The following is a 13,347-nucleotide window of genomic DNA, read 5'->3' as shown; positions in this document are numbered from 1 at the left end:
CTACCATCTATATCTCAATAGCTTTTGTTGCCTCCCAGACAACTCCCCAGTCTCTCAGAAGGAGCATCGTAGCACATTCACCAGTTAATCTGTTGATTCTCCTCCTGTGTGCCACAGAATGTTATGTAATCAAGGCACATGCTACAAAGCTAACTAAGACCAGGTTGACAGTGTTCCAATGCTTTTCAGAGTAAAGGGACTCATAAACTGGGATGTGGCAAGAAGAAAATAGATCCTGTCAGAATGGTTGGGTAAATCAAAGAAAGCATTATTATCAAGTAAAGAGCAAAAATTACTCCAGCTGCATCTGCAAATAGGGAAATGAACTGTAGATGTCTATAAGGTATGCCTGTCTAACTTTAGGCTGCTGGCCTCAGCTACAAGCTTTTTGGGGGATTTCTTGGGACTACCTATTAAGTCTGAGGACTTTCAGCCCAGGAAGTGGGTGTGGGGATGACTGTAGTTGCTATAGCCATGAAATAGGCATTGGAAGGACAGTAACAAAGTGTCCAGATAGGCGACAAAGAAACCTGTTCCATAGTCCACTGTTGTCCAGTTTCCTTTACAGTTGGGGATATATTAATAATATTGTTTTCCTGAATGAAAATTTTAATTTGTACTTTTTTCTCTCCACATGACAGAGACCCTCCCTTCCCACCAACCTTAAGGCATTAGGACAAACAGGGATTGGAGGTAGAATTTAGCTGAAGGGGAAAATCTCTGGCTTTTCAATTTCCTTTGAGAGGTGGGTACTGTCTGTGACTTCTGTGCTAAGCAGGGATGTCTGTGGCTGCTTGATCAAGCTGTAATTCTCTGCAGCTGCGGGGATGGGTTGGGAGTATCTGTATTGCAGCATGCTGGATAATTTTGGGGTGTTTGAGGATGAAGGATATGTGCAGCTGGCAGAATAGTGTGAGGGACCTAAAGCTGATGAGGTTAACGGTGGTAAGAATAATGCGGTGAGGATCATACTGCCACAACTTGATGAATAATACAGGAGTGCCTGCGGCAATTAATGTGAAAAAGGGGGAGTTTTTCTGGTTCCTGAATGGGTGTGTGGAATAGACTTGGAAACCATCATAAAACATACAGTGTATCAGCCCCTAGCAACAAACACCAGAGCGGAGGTGATACAAAATGTAAAAGCCCAAACACCCAGAAGAAAGAAAAGCTCTGCTGGATTCAAAGGGCTTGATTCTTCTCTCCCTCACATCAGTTTAACAGCAGTGTAGCCCCCTTGACTACAGTAGAACTTCTGGTTTACAAGTAAGAGGAGAATCAGACGTACAGATTCCCATTTTTCTCAGGTCACTCTTCCCCTTCACTGTCTGTGTAAAGCAGCTGACGGGTTTTTTGCTGGTTCTCCTGGATGCCAGCCATAGCCCCTCAAGTGGTTGCTGGCTTTGAGAGAGTTTTTCCTTTTTAAAAGAAAAAATAAATTACATGAATCTGCATACATACTTTAGCTTTCAATTGACAAAAAAGGAGAGAGAGAGAGAGAGAGAGTGCCAGGCTAGTCCATCTACAGCAGACAAGGGAGGGAAGGAGAAAGAGAGAAAAATCTCTTTCGACAGAGCCCAAGATTGGGTGTAGCTTCTTGCTCTCCCCCCTCAATGATTCTTTCTGTATTTATAGCAGTAAAACTCTGGCTCTGGGAAGAATCTGACATCAAAGCCACCCAGCAAAGAAGGCCAGATTCGCTCATTAATATTCTGAACTGGTGACCCCCGTCTCTTTCTTTCCACCCACTTCTTTCAGTCTCTCTCTCTCCTCCCTTCAGATGGCTGCAGCCCCCTACAGCTGAGTCAGTTCTTCCTCTCTTCCACAGCATTGCAGCACTTCAGCAGAAAGCCAGCAAGGCGTTCTTTCACTCCTCCCAATTGCTGCATCTCCTCTACAGCATCCACTCTGCTACCCAGCTCGCCACCATGGCCAGTACTGTGTCAGGTAGGACCAGCACGGCTTTTTTTTTAAGTCAATCTTTTAAAACATCATTACTGTTTGTTTCCAGTGCAGATTTTGCTTTCATGCTGGGAGGGTTCTCTGAGGGACAAACAGCTGATTTGGCAGCATTGTCTTTTTTTCCACCTGTATCCACCGTTGTAAAACCTGCCAGCTTAAAAAATTCCTGACCTTAAAATATGACACTTGAGATATGCTTAATGCATATCAAATAATATTGCCTGTCAAGTAATATTTTGTGGTCACATCACACGGTAATTTAAAAAAAATCATCTGTTCATTTTTGGAAGAAGGGATGAGGAGGGGCTGGGAATTGCATTTTTACATTGATAAAGACCAGGCACTGTACAAGTGGGTCAAGGAAAGAGACATAAGCAAAAAATTGAAAACTATGCTTACAAAAAATCAAGCTAGCTTTCTGTGCATTCCCAGAGTCTTGCATCCATAGGATGCATTGCTTCATTATAAAGTGCTATAGGGGAGCGGTCCTCTGATGGTGCTGAGTGAAATCCAGTGCTCCAAGGGAAGCCCTTCCTCCTTCCTGCAGTAATACTGGGAATAATAGCATTGCTGCCTCTTGTTTTCCCAGGTTAGGCACTATCTGGATCTGACATTCAGATTAGCCTGCAGCATGTCAGGCTGTGGCAAGAATGCTGCACCCTTTCTGTGAAACTGGTTCCTAGAGATGGGTCTTGCGGCACCTTGCTGGGGAAGCTGCGCAGGTGGCAGATGAGGGCGGGGTTCACGTGGATGGAACTGGAGCTCAGTAAGGAAGAAAATAAAAGCGCTGATTTACACCTGAACAATGGATGCTTGTTGAGAGTCTTCCAAAACAAAAAAAAAGTCTCTTTCTTGAAACAGCTCTGATTCCTTTCTATGCTGCGTTACTGAGGAGGGGGCTTTATGAAAGATGAGGAAGGCAAAATAATCATGAAGGGTTGGAATGGAGGAGGAAAGGACAAGCTGTTTCTGTTCCAGACCCTCTCCCATCCAGGGGACTTGCTGAAAGGAAGACAGAGCAGCCTTTTTTGGTGCATTCATTAGCTTCCCCCTGTGTTCCCTGCATTGCATTTTCTATTCTTTTCTCCTTTTAAAAAGACCACTAGAGCCAGGAGTGGGGAAGGAAAAGAGGGCTGGGAGGGGATGTTGGGGGATGTGTGCAGGGATGCAGCTAATCCAAAGCAGGCTTTGTATATGATTAGGAAACCAAAACTAGCCATTGTTAAAAATGTTTGCCCTTATGCTAGAAAATCTGCAGGCATGGGAGAGGATCTGTGAGGGAGAAAGAGGCACCCCGATGCCTGTGTCATTGAATGTGTGCTAGTGTTTATTCTGAAGGCCGCACCCATCCATCTTGCTCTATTACAGAATTGGTTCTGGTCTAATTTGAATTGCAGGGAGCTCAGCAATCTAAACTAAGATTGTATTGAACCTGACACAAATTAGATGGTGGGTGTGACATGCATAAGTACCAGAGCAGAGGAATCAAGAGACAGCAGTATTATAGACGAAGGAGAAGAGAAAAGATGGAAACTGTTGGTACATGACAAGGAGCAGGGCTGAGTCTCATCCAGTGGACTTTGCAGGGGTCAGCTCTCTATTCAATGTTGCACTTACAAAAGGAATAGAATGAAGGCTGCAAAGGCAGGAAAAACAGGCAGATTATGTAAATAAAAGAGAAAGGTCTTTTTCCTTTATTGTTTCTGCTTTATTTCTCTCTTTACCCCAACCAAAAACAAATCAGTGCTGGAGAGAGAGCAGCTGTAATTGTTTGCAACCGATGCCCAAGGGCTTATATCCCTAGGGAAGATATCCTTGGGTCTGTTAAAAGAAACACATTTCTCAGATGAAAAGGAAACTAGTCATACATGCCCTGCTTCACCAGTTTGTTTCAATTTCTCACCCGCCTCTCTAGGCACTTTCTTCTTGCCACGATTGTCAACTTCAGTGATAAAGCAGTAGAAGCAGCAGCACATGCTCAGTGCAGGCTCAGCTGCAGTAGTGGCCATGCTATGCTGAGAGAGGTGGAGCCCTCATACACGCTCTGGTGAATCCTTAGAGAGTCACTGGGACTAAACTACTTCTTTTTGTATACCCGTAAAGAAGAGTCCAGGCCACACAGCTGTGTCTACTCATCCATCACTGAAAGCCTTGTTTGGGCATATGAACAGGCAAAGGAATATTTGTGACCTCTCCTAGGGATTATGAAATGGTGCAGTATTGTGGAAGCCTTGTGGATTCTTCTTTTTTGATAGATGAGTGCATCTGCTGTGGTGGAACCAGGCTGAATGACTGGTGTCTCTCATTTTGGTATTCACAAGTGGACACCACATGGCACTGGAAAATCCCAGAGTTTTCTCTTCACTAGATGGATGTTAGCATTATATGGCCCTGGTGGGTCCCCATGATCTCTTCTTCTGGACTCTATTAGTGGACACTCTGTACCACTGGCATATATCTATTATTTTTTAATATTAATGTTGCAATAGCACACACAGGCCCCAATCAGATTCATTCCTATCCATCCTGTCTATGCATCTCCATGGTATCTTTTTAATTCCTTTAAACATTTCTTTAATGAACTGAGTGTACAAGGCTCATCTCTGAGGTTCCTGTTACAGCTAGCAGGACTTCAGTTTCATAAACCTAGGGAGTAGAATTAAAGGAATAGTCTTGTTAAGCCACTGTATCCAACCAGGATTCCAAATAATTTGAAAATATTTATTTCTCAGTCTATAAACCAGGTCTCCATTGATGGCATATTGCAGAGCTTCTGAAATCCCTCAGATATTTCTAAGGAACCTTCTCTGAGGTATCCAAGTGCTGGTACAGATTTGATGAATGTATTGTTTTAATGGAGTGAATAGACTCTTCTTCTGGAAAGGAAAAGTGAGGACTCAGTGGCATCATGGCCTTGGGGAAGTTTCTGTGAACTCTCCTTCTGAGGAGTAGATATGGGAATGGTGCAGCACTGGTGTAGGCAGTAGCATTTCGGCTTGGTCATTTTGGAGACAGGGAGCAAGACGCACAGAAGTTTTGCCTTCCTGTTCTGGGTAGGCCCAGAAACCCCCTGATTAATAAACCAGGCTGCATTCCATGAAATTTAGAAATCTTTTTCTGGTTACTGCCTCTTGTGTGGAACGCCCACTTCTCCTTACTCACCTCCCTGGACATGGGGGAGGTAGGTGGGTTAGTTTGAAATTGACAGATAGATGGAAGGGCAGGGCAAAGAAGGAAGGCTGAAGGGGAAATAAAAGCTTTTGGACTTACCTGCTCTACACTTACTGTATCCAGAACAACCCACAATGCTCTGTAAACACCAGTTGTGCGCAATCCCAGCCAGCATGTTCACAAGTGTCCAACCCCCCACTTTCTTCTCAGACACAAGAGACAACTATGGACCATCCAGGTGTAAACTGGGTCTAAGGGCTGTTGAGCTGAACTCTTGGGTGAAACTCAAGAGATGCAGTCAGTCTGAAAAGGTGTTATGGGAATTTGGTGAAGCTCAGCAAGCCTCCAACAGTTTGTCTCCCAGTTCTACTGAAGTTCATTGGAAACTCCATACCTTTCTGACTTCAGCTCTTTGATCTTCTCCCTCCCTTTATGATATCATGCCTCATTCTTTTAGGTTCATGGCAAGGTTTTCATAAAGAGTCTCATCTAATGCAGGATTGAATTTAGGACCACATCTTCAGCTGGATCTGGGAGTGCAAAGGGGCTAAAAAACAGCCAGGCTTACATGTCTCTTCTGGTGCACTGTAGCATTTCCCAGCTGGGTAACAGCTCCTTAAAGTCCATTATCAGCTGGTGTACTTCAGAGCGGTCCCCTATCCACCTTAAACACTTATATGGCCTCCGTTACCCTAGTATCTGACCACCTGACAGTCTTTAATTTTCTTATTCTGACTACAACCCTCTGTGGTCAGTCAGTGCAGATAGGGAACCAAGGTCCAGACAGACTAAGTGACTTGCTCAAGGTCACACGGGGAGTCTGTGCCAAAGAAGGGACATGAACCAAGGTCTCCCATAGTTCAGGCCAACAACCTACCCACTGGAATATCCTTCCTCTCTAGGCTCCTGGGTAGCTCGCCATCTCAGCTATAGCTGAGATCTAGTCCTAAATAGGTCCAGTATCCACCAAAACCTTGGGTCACCTGCTCCCACTTGGACACCTTGATTTTCCTTTCTCAAGTACCCTACCCCCAAATAGCCTCTTTCCCTCTTCACCTCCCCTTCACTAAGTAGACTTGTGGTGTCTCATTGACTCAGCTGCTGCATCCAGCACACTTAATCCACCAGACCTGGGCCTCAGTGCTCTGGTCCTTCTCCTTCCGTGGCCTCATTGAGAGACAGGCACAAGCTAATTCTTTTATTGGGAGGGCCTAGGTGTTGCTGCACTGGAGCTTGAGTTCTGCTGCTCTCTCTCTCTCCAGTCACTCCGAACAAAAAGAGGTAATCCTGATGGCCCAAACTGCTCTCTCCTTCCCTGAGTCCAGACTATCCTTCACTATTATACCTCTCCTGCCTTTCAGCCAAATGGCATTGTACTACTTGCTCTCTCAAGGGATGTCTTCAGTCAACTACCATGGTACCTGTGAACCCACAGAAAGGCATTGTCTGAGTCCTGCTTTTGGCACTAGAACCCGATGGGGGGGGAGGTAAATAATATTCTGATCCATGCTACACCCCTAGAAGTAGAAATGGAGAGGAAAGCCTTAAGCCCAAATGCACAGGGCCCCCGCATTATGTGGGCACATGGGCCCAAGTTCTTACCTGTGGCCCCACAAGCTCTGTCTCTGTGTCTAATATTCTTTTTCTTTCTATCTCTCCCTCCTTCTCTGTCTCTCACCAACTCCCATGACAGTTCGGTTTTGCATTATGTCTCTGCTGGGGGATGGGTAATTTTCATCTCTCTTTCCTGAATCATGGTTAGTATGCATGAGTCTTTAGCTTGCCTCCTGGGTGGCACTCTTCAGACTTTCCCCAGAAATATTAAATAGGTTCCTGACTGGCAGATGCAGTTTCGGAAGTATATGGCTTTTACCATATGAAATCTGTGTTTCCAATGCATTGAATAAATTACTTCCACTGCATGGGCTTTCTTGTGCCTGATAGACACATCCCTGCATTAGGGGTGGTGCAGAGTTGCATTGCCTTGGGAACCTCAACCCCTCCTGGATCTCACAGGCGTGCAGGGGGAGCATATCTGGTGTACTGTCGCTTAGGACAATGCAGCATACTTTTATCCCTTCTCTGTTCCTAGCCAGCTTTACTAGTTGGTGCAGAAGTTGGCAGGACTATGAGACAAGGAGAGGAGTTGCTAGAAGTGACTGCATTGATGCTGGCTGCCTGGGCAGGGATCAGAAGTTGAGGGAAGCCTTCTTGTGCCCTCTCCTCCTTGAGCATCCAGATGAGGCCCGTCAGACTCTGGCCACACATCAGCAAAACCCGCTCTGCAAAACTGTAATTGAAGATCTTCTACATACTCAAACAAGGAGTTCTGGGAAGAGACTGATCTTTATGGCTTGGTCAGTCTCCTGAAAGGTTACAAAAGGCTAATGAATACCTTTGTCACATGGCAGGGTTCAGTACCTTCTGACACTGTTACATTTCCCTTTTTCTTTTTGAAAGTCAAATACAAATAAAACAAAACATCATGCTAGCTAAAAATAACACACTACTCATGCAGCCAAGTAATAACACACACATGAAAACTTCGGGAGAAGCAACCCCAAACCCCAGCAGAGGGGTGAGAAGATCATTCTGCCTCTTATTGGACATCTGTCATGACTACTCCCTAGAACCTCAATTATTCTTTTTATTACATGACCCTTTCTTGTTCTCAAAACAGTTCCTTCTCAGGACTGGTTAAGATTTACACATTATAGCCGTCTTGGGCTCATGATCCTAATAAAGCACTGCAAGTTGTATTGCAGTATTCCAGCAATACTAACTATGGATCCCTTGCATTCACCAGGGCTTTTATTTTCTATTTTCACTGTTTTTTTTCTGTTAGCCTCTTGGCTGTGCATAATAAGGGTTTGGTGTGGAGTACCTGAATTCATATATGAAAGAGAATGGCCTAAATAAGATACTCATTAGCTGTGGATCATTATGTGTTATTACCTCATCTGAAATCTCAAGGTGAGCAAAGTGCAATTTACCAGGTGTTGTTGCATTGCTACTTGTTGTGTTGTGCAACAGCTCACTTTAGAACAAGGTGTAGCAGTAGTCCATTAATACAGATTATCCTTCTGTTTAATTCAAATAGATCTCTGTCAGCCTTGGCCTATGAGCTGATCAGGAATCTCAAGTAGTTTCACTCATTCTTTTGCATTCTGTTTCCTGTGGATTTCACAATGTGTTGGGCCAGAGCTGTAGGTGTGCCAGGCGTACGCTTGGTGCACCTGAGGAGGGGAGGAGAAGGAAGTGAAGGTAGTTTTAAACCAGTTGTGTTTAACTTCTGGGTGTGGCTGGGGAAACCTTGAGACTGTGCTGGCTTGTGATTTGTGAATTTCCCTATGCACGAGGAATCCCCAGCTTCCCTAGTAAGGCTGTTTTCTGGCATAGGTGCCACAGAAGCAATGCAAAGGAGCTAGATTGGCAGCCAAAGATCTGACCATTATCTTATATGACAGTATTCAAACCTCTACAGAAAAGGATATCTCAGACTCTGTTCTTACACTTCTCAATGCCCAGATTGGCATTGTGCCTTATCTAACATAAACATATAGCAACATGTATATGTGTGTATATGTAAATTCCAGAACAAAACACTCCTCTACCCTGCACACACTTCTGCCTTTAGGGAGAGGATGAGAGAATGAACACATGATAGACATTAGTCATATTGCTTAATGCACTTATAACTCTCAGATACTATGGTGATGGGAGCAGTAGAAGAACCTATATATTTAATTGAATAGTAAAATTGAAGGGAAATAGAAGTACATGGAGGCAAAGTGATTTACCCAAGCTCACACGGAAGGTTAGTGACAGAGCTAGGAATAGAACCATGGTCTTCTGCATCCTAGTCCAGCATATTTGTACACTGTAACATGCTACCTCTAATATTTCCTTTACCTACCAAAGGCTTTGGGATAGGACAATAGCTGTTTGGATTAATCCCAGTTTATATATTTGTTGTGGATCTCCCCAGATAATCTATTTTCATCTCTGTTTACTATTTAAAAGTGAGGCAGGGGCTGACTAGAGTAGGATCCCCAGGGATTGACTTTGTTAGAGAAATATTTTAAAATGTGTGAGTGTTGTAACTAATATTAATGGCAAAGAGCAGGAGTGAATGCACGGCAATCATACTAGAGTACACTAGGGGGAACTCCGGGGTGAGTCAGTTGAGAGAAAGCAAGGTGGTGGCTCTTCTGATCGTCTTAGCAGCTCTGTTTGAATGAAAATCCAGTTAACTCCTCTTCCCTGCTTGTTTACTTCACTCAAAATACAATAGAGAGAGAGTCATTTTGTTCATGCAACATGCACGGTGCACATGCAGGTTTGCACAAGGGGTTTATGAAAGGGTTGTGCCAGTCATGTAATGAGATATGAATGGAGCAGAATCAGAGCATAACTGAATTGCCTAAATCCACAGAGCTCAGAGACCAACTGCACACTTTTTGTGGTAAGGTTGTGGCACCGAAAGGCTGTGAAGGCATTGTTCTCTGAAGGCAAGGGGACATAAGGATGCCCTGCACTTTGTGAGATCAGGCTCTTCATTTTGTGATGTGTTTTCTGTGGCTTTTACATTGTGTTTGTTCATTTACTAATTTGCAAAACTCATCCATTCGCAGTGGATCACCCCAGTGATATGTGTGAAGCAAAAACATTCTGCTGCTTAGTGATGAAATCTATAGCCAGGCTTAATGAACTTCTTGCATATTCTTGTATTGCAGCTGTCCGTCTAAAGGAAAAGTAAAATGTTGGCTATTTCTGCCTTGGAAGGGCATCTACAAACTACTGTTTGTAATAACGTCTTCCATTTTAGGCAGAGTAAGACCCTTGGGTGCCACCTCCATGACATTTCCAATCTCACCAAGACTCAAGTGAGGTCCCAAAAGAGCTGCTGTTTGCATGTGCATTTTCTGCTCTCTGTGTTGGTTATTGGCTTTCTGATCCTTAAATCTATAAAAACGATTTAAAGTGAACGGTTGGAAGCCTTCCTGCCTTAATTTACACACATACATAATATCAATGCTAACTCAGCTGACTTTGTTGTTCCTTCAAAATCTAATGGAAGCAGGAAAATGCAAATGGGTGACTAATTGGAGAGCTCCACCTGCTTCTACCAAGCTATTTTAAAAATGTGTAAAAATGTGCTTTTATAATCACGCAATCCTATTTTAAATAACAAGCCTGTGGTACAGTGCCCTGACCAGCAAACTGTAAAATGTGGGTGCAATGGGTCTATCCACAAAATATGTATGTGCCCTTTATACCCACCCCACCCCCCCATTTATGTGCACAAAAGGGGAATTAGTACATACAAATAAATAGGTGCACAATTGCCGGCCCAATTTGCATACAGCTATATCAAAATGTGTATAAACCTCATTACACTAGCATTTGGAAGTGTTGGCCTGTTAGTCTCCTGGATACTGTAAGCAGGTTCTTTCTGAAGCAGCTGTGAATTAGAAATATTCCTGCTCCAGGAGACCTTGGCTTTGCCTTCTAAGTAGTGGCTGAGAGGGCAGTTTCCTTCCTTTTGTTTGATGAATTGTAAATTCTTCACCAGCTGATTAATGGAGATGTGTCATGATATAATGTATACCTGTGGTTTTCAGCCTGTGGTCCGTGGACCCCTGGGGTCCACAGAATATGTCTTAGATTTCCAAATTTGAAATATTTTAGGGGTCTGCAAATGAAAAAAGGCTGAAACCACTGCTGTATGCATATTCCAGAAAAGCCTGACACCGAATAATGGAACTACCTGTATGAAGGGGTTCACTCCAGAAATTTGATCACACAGTGGAGATCATTTAAGTGAGCCGCAGACTGCTGGATTCCCATTCCTTATTTAGGATTGAGAGCTACAGAATTCTGGCTGCATTGTTCATTCCCTTGTCTGCAATAACAGTTTGTGAAGACTGAGTTATTCATCTGAATTAAGTTTGTGTGTGAGTGAGTGAGAGGGAGAGAAATTTGACACCAGCCTACATCTAGTACAGGTGAAGCGGGAGATCACATCCCAGCAACTATAAGAGAACAGCAATTATTATTTATTAATTTGCTTATTTTTTTGTACTGTCCAAAATTTGCTAGGCCCTCTCCAAAAATAATAGAAGGCCTGATCCCTTCCCTGAAGTGCTTACATTCCTTTAAAAAAAAAACAAAATAAGGCCGAGAGAAGGAAGATAAGGAAAGGAGGACAACAAACAAGTTTGGGGGCCAAGGGGTGACTGGCTATATAATCACAGGGTTAAAAGGGACCACAAGATGCAGAATTTGTGTCTAAACCATCCAAGACAGATGACTATCCAGCCTCCTTTTGAAAACATCCAGTGAAGGAGCTTCCACAGCCTCTCCAGTTAGAAAGTTAGAAAGCTCATACAGTTAGAAAGCTCATACAGTTTGAAAGCTCATACAGTTAGAAAGCTTTTCTTGAGATTTAATCTAAATCTGCTGTGCTGTAGTTTGAACCCATTGCCTCTTGTTCTCTCTTGCCAGAGGGCAGGACAACTTTTCTCCATCTTTTTATGGCATCCTTTCAAGTATTTGAAGACCATGATCATGTCTCCCCATAATCTCCTCTTTTCCAAACTAAACATACCGAGTTCCCTTCAGCCTTTGCTCATATGGACTGGATTCCATCCCTTCGATCATCTTTGTCACTAGCCTCTGGATCCTTTCCAGTTTCTCTACATCCTTTCCATACATTGGTGACCAAAATTGGACACAGTACTCTAAGTAAGACCTAAACAGTGCCAAGCAGAGCAGTACTGTCGCCTTCCATGACTTGCATGCTATACCTCTGTAATGCAACCTAAAATTGCATTTCTTTTTTTACAATGACATCACATTGCTGATTCACTTTGAGTTGTGACCCACCAGAACTCCCAGATCCTTCTCAGCAGTGCTGATGCCAAGCCAGTTATCCTCCGTTTTGTATTTGTGCATTTGATTTTTCTTCCATAAGTGTAACACCTTATATTTGTCTTTGTTGAATTTCATTTTACTGTCTATAGCCCAGTTCTCCAATTTATCAAGATCCTTCTGAATTTTAGTTCTGGCCTCCAAAGTGTTGGCAGCCCCCGCTGGCTTTGTGTCATTTGCAAATTTGATCGGTGCGCTCTGTATTCCTATATCCAGGTCATCAATAAAGATGTTAAACACCAGACACAGAACAGATCCCTATGGAACCCCACTTGAGATCTCTCTCCAATCTGACATCTTTCCATTAATAGTTACTCTTTGTTTGTGGTTGTTTAACCAATTATGTCCTGGTTATACACAGTTCTAATACCTAGTGTTTTATAGCTTTATAATGTAAGATGCATAGAGAATCCCAAGCTACCGACTAGCCATTCCATGATAGTCACTAGGAGGCATCGCTGTCCCCTTCACTAGACAAACCCTGCCAGTCGCCTCTCTGATACATGCCATAATGGATCATTGTGCATGTTGCCCATTAAATAGACCCTGCTGGGCCGTCCCTGTGCTGGGCAGCTTAATTGCTGTCTGTTTTTCCCTTTGCTGACCGCTGCACTGTGCTCAGCGACTGTAAATTCTAACCTGGGAGAGTGTGTGGGTGCTAATCCCAGGGCCTGTTCAAATACAAAAGGTGGGAGGCTTGAAATCTAAAGCAGGCCTTGCAATTATCAGAGAGATCATTTTGTGTCCTTCTTGTGCAGACACATGACATATTCTTCTGCTGCTTCCCTCCAGCCTGCTGCTTATTCCCTCTCTCATCTGGGTATGCTGCCAAGCAAATTCCACTAAAACTGTAGAAAGACACAAAGGATTGCAGAACACAATAGGAACATGGTCTAGCTGGAACACACAGTTTGCCAGGAAAGTTCTTTAACTGTCTGCATGCTGATCTTGGAAAAGCTACAGAAGAGTCTCCCAAAGGCAATGGGAGAAACCACTTCCTGGACAGCTTGAATATCTGATTGGGCAAACACTAGCAATAAGTTGTAGGGATCAAATCTGAGGGGTAGGGGAGAGTGGGCTAGGTGATCACCTGGTCTGTCTCTCTCTGTCTCCTAGGAGTCTATGACATGTGAGAATAAAAGATAGGGGTTTGTTAGAAAGAGGATGTCTGTGCAACAGACATACAGAAGTAGAAGACAGAGAGCAGTAACTTTATATCAGGAACAGCTGTTTCACTGTCCTGCCACATCCTTCAGTCCCACTGCATGTGAGCAGGAGAGT

General features: G+C 43.6%; 1 protein-coding gene across 3 annotated transcripts in view; it reads left to right on the top strand.

Annotated features, from left to right (window-relative positions):
• The window catches only part of STMN3 (stathmin 3), a 40,684-nt gene that overhangs the window by 8,744 nt on the left and 18,593 nt on the right, over positions 1 to 13,347 (top strand). Inside the window, exons 2-3 of one of the 3 annotated variants that reach the window (XM_032766353.2) lie at positions 642 to 745; positions 1,829 to 1,947. In XM_032766353.2, the coding sequence (XP_032622244.1) occupies positions 1,929 to 1,947 (19 nt within the window). In that variant the 5' untranslated portion in view covers positions 642 to 745; positions 1,829 to 1,928. Of the gene's footprint in view, positions 1 to 641; positions 746 to 1,574; positions 1,948 to 13,347 lie in introns of those variants that run through there. The other 2 variants (XM_075072172.1, XM_075072171.1) reach the window with 2 other exon arrangements.

The sequence above is a fragment of the Chelonoidis abingdonii genome, chromosome 14, assembly GCF_003597395.2.
Source record: "Chelonoidis abingdonii isolate Lonesome George chromosome 14, CheloAbing_2.0, whole genome shotgun sequence".
In the NCBI taxonomy this organism is placed as follows: domain Eukaryota; kingdom Metazoa; phylum Chordata; order Testudines; family Testudinidae; genus Chelonoidis; species Chelonoidis abingdonii.
This window is presented reverse-complemented; position numbering and strand designations above follow the sequence as displayed.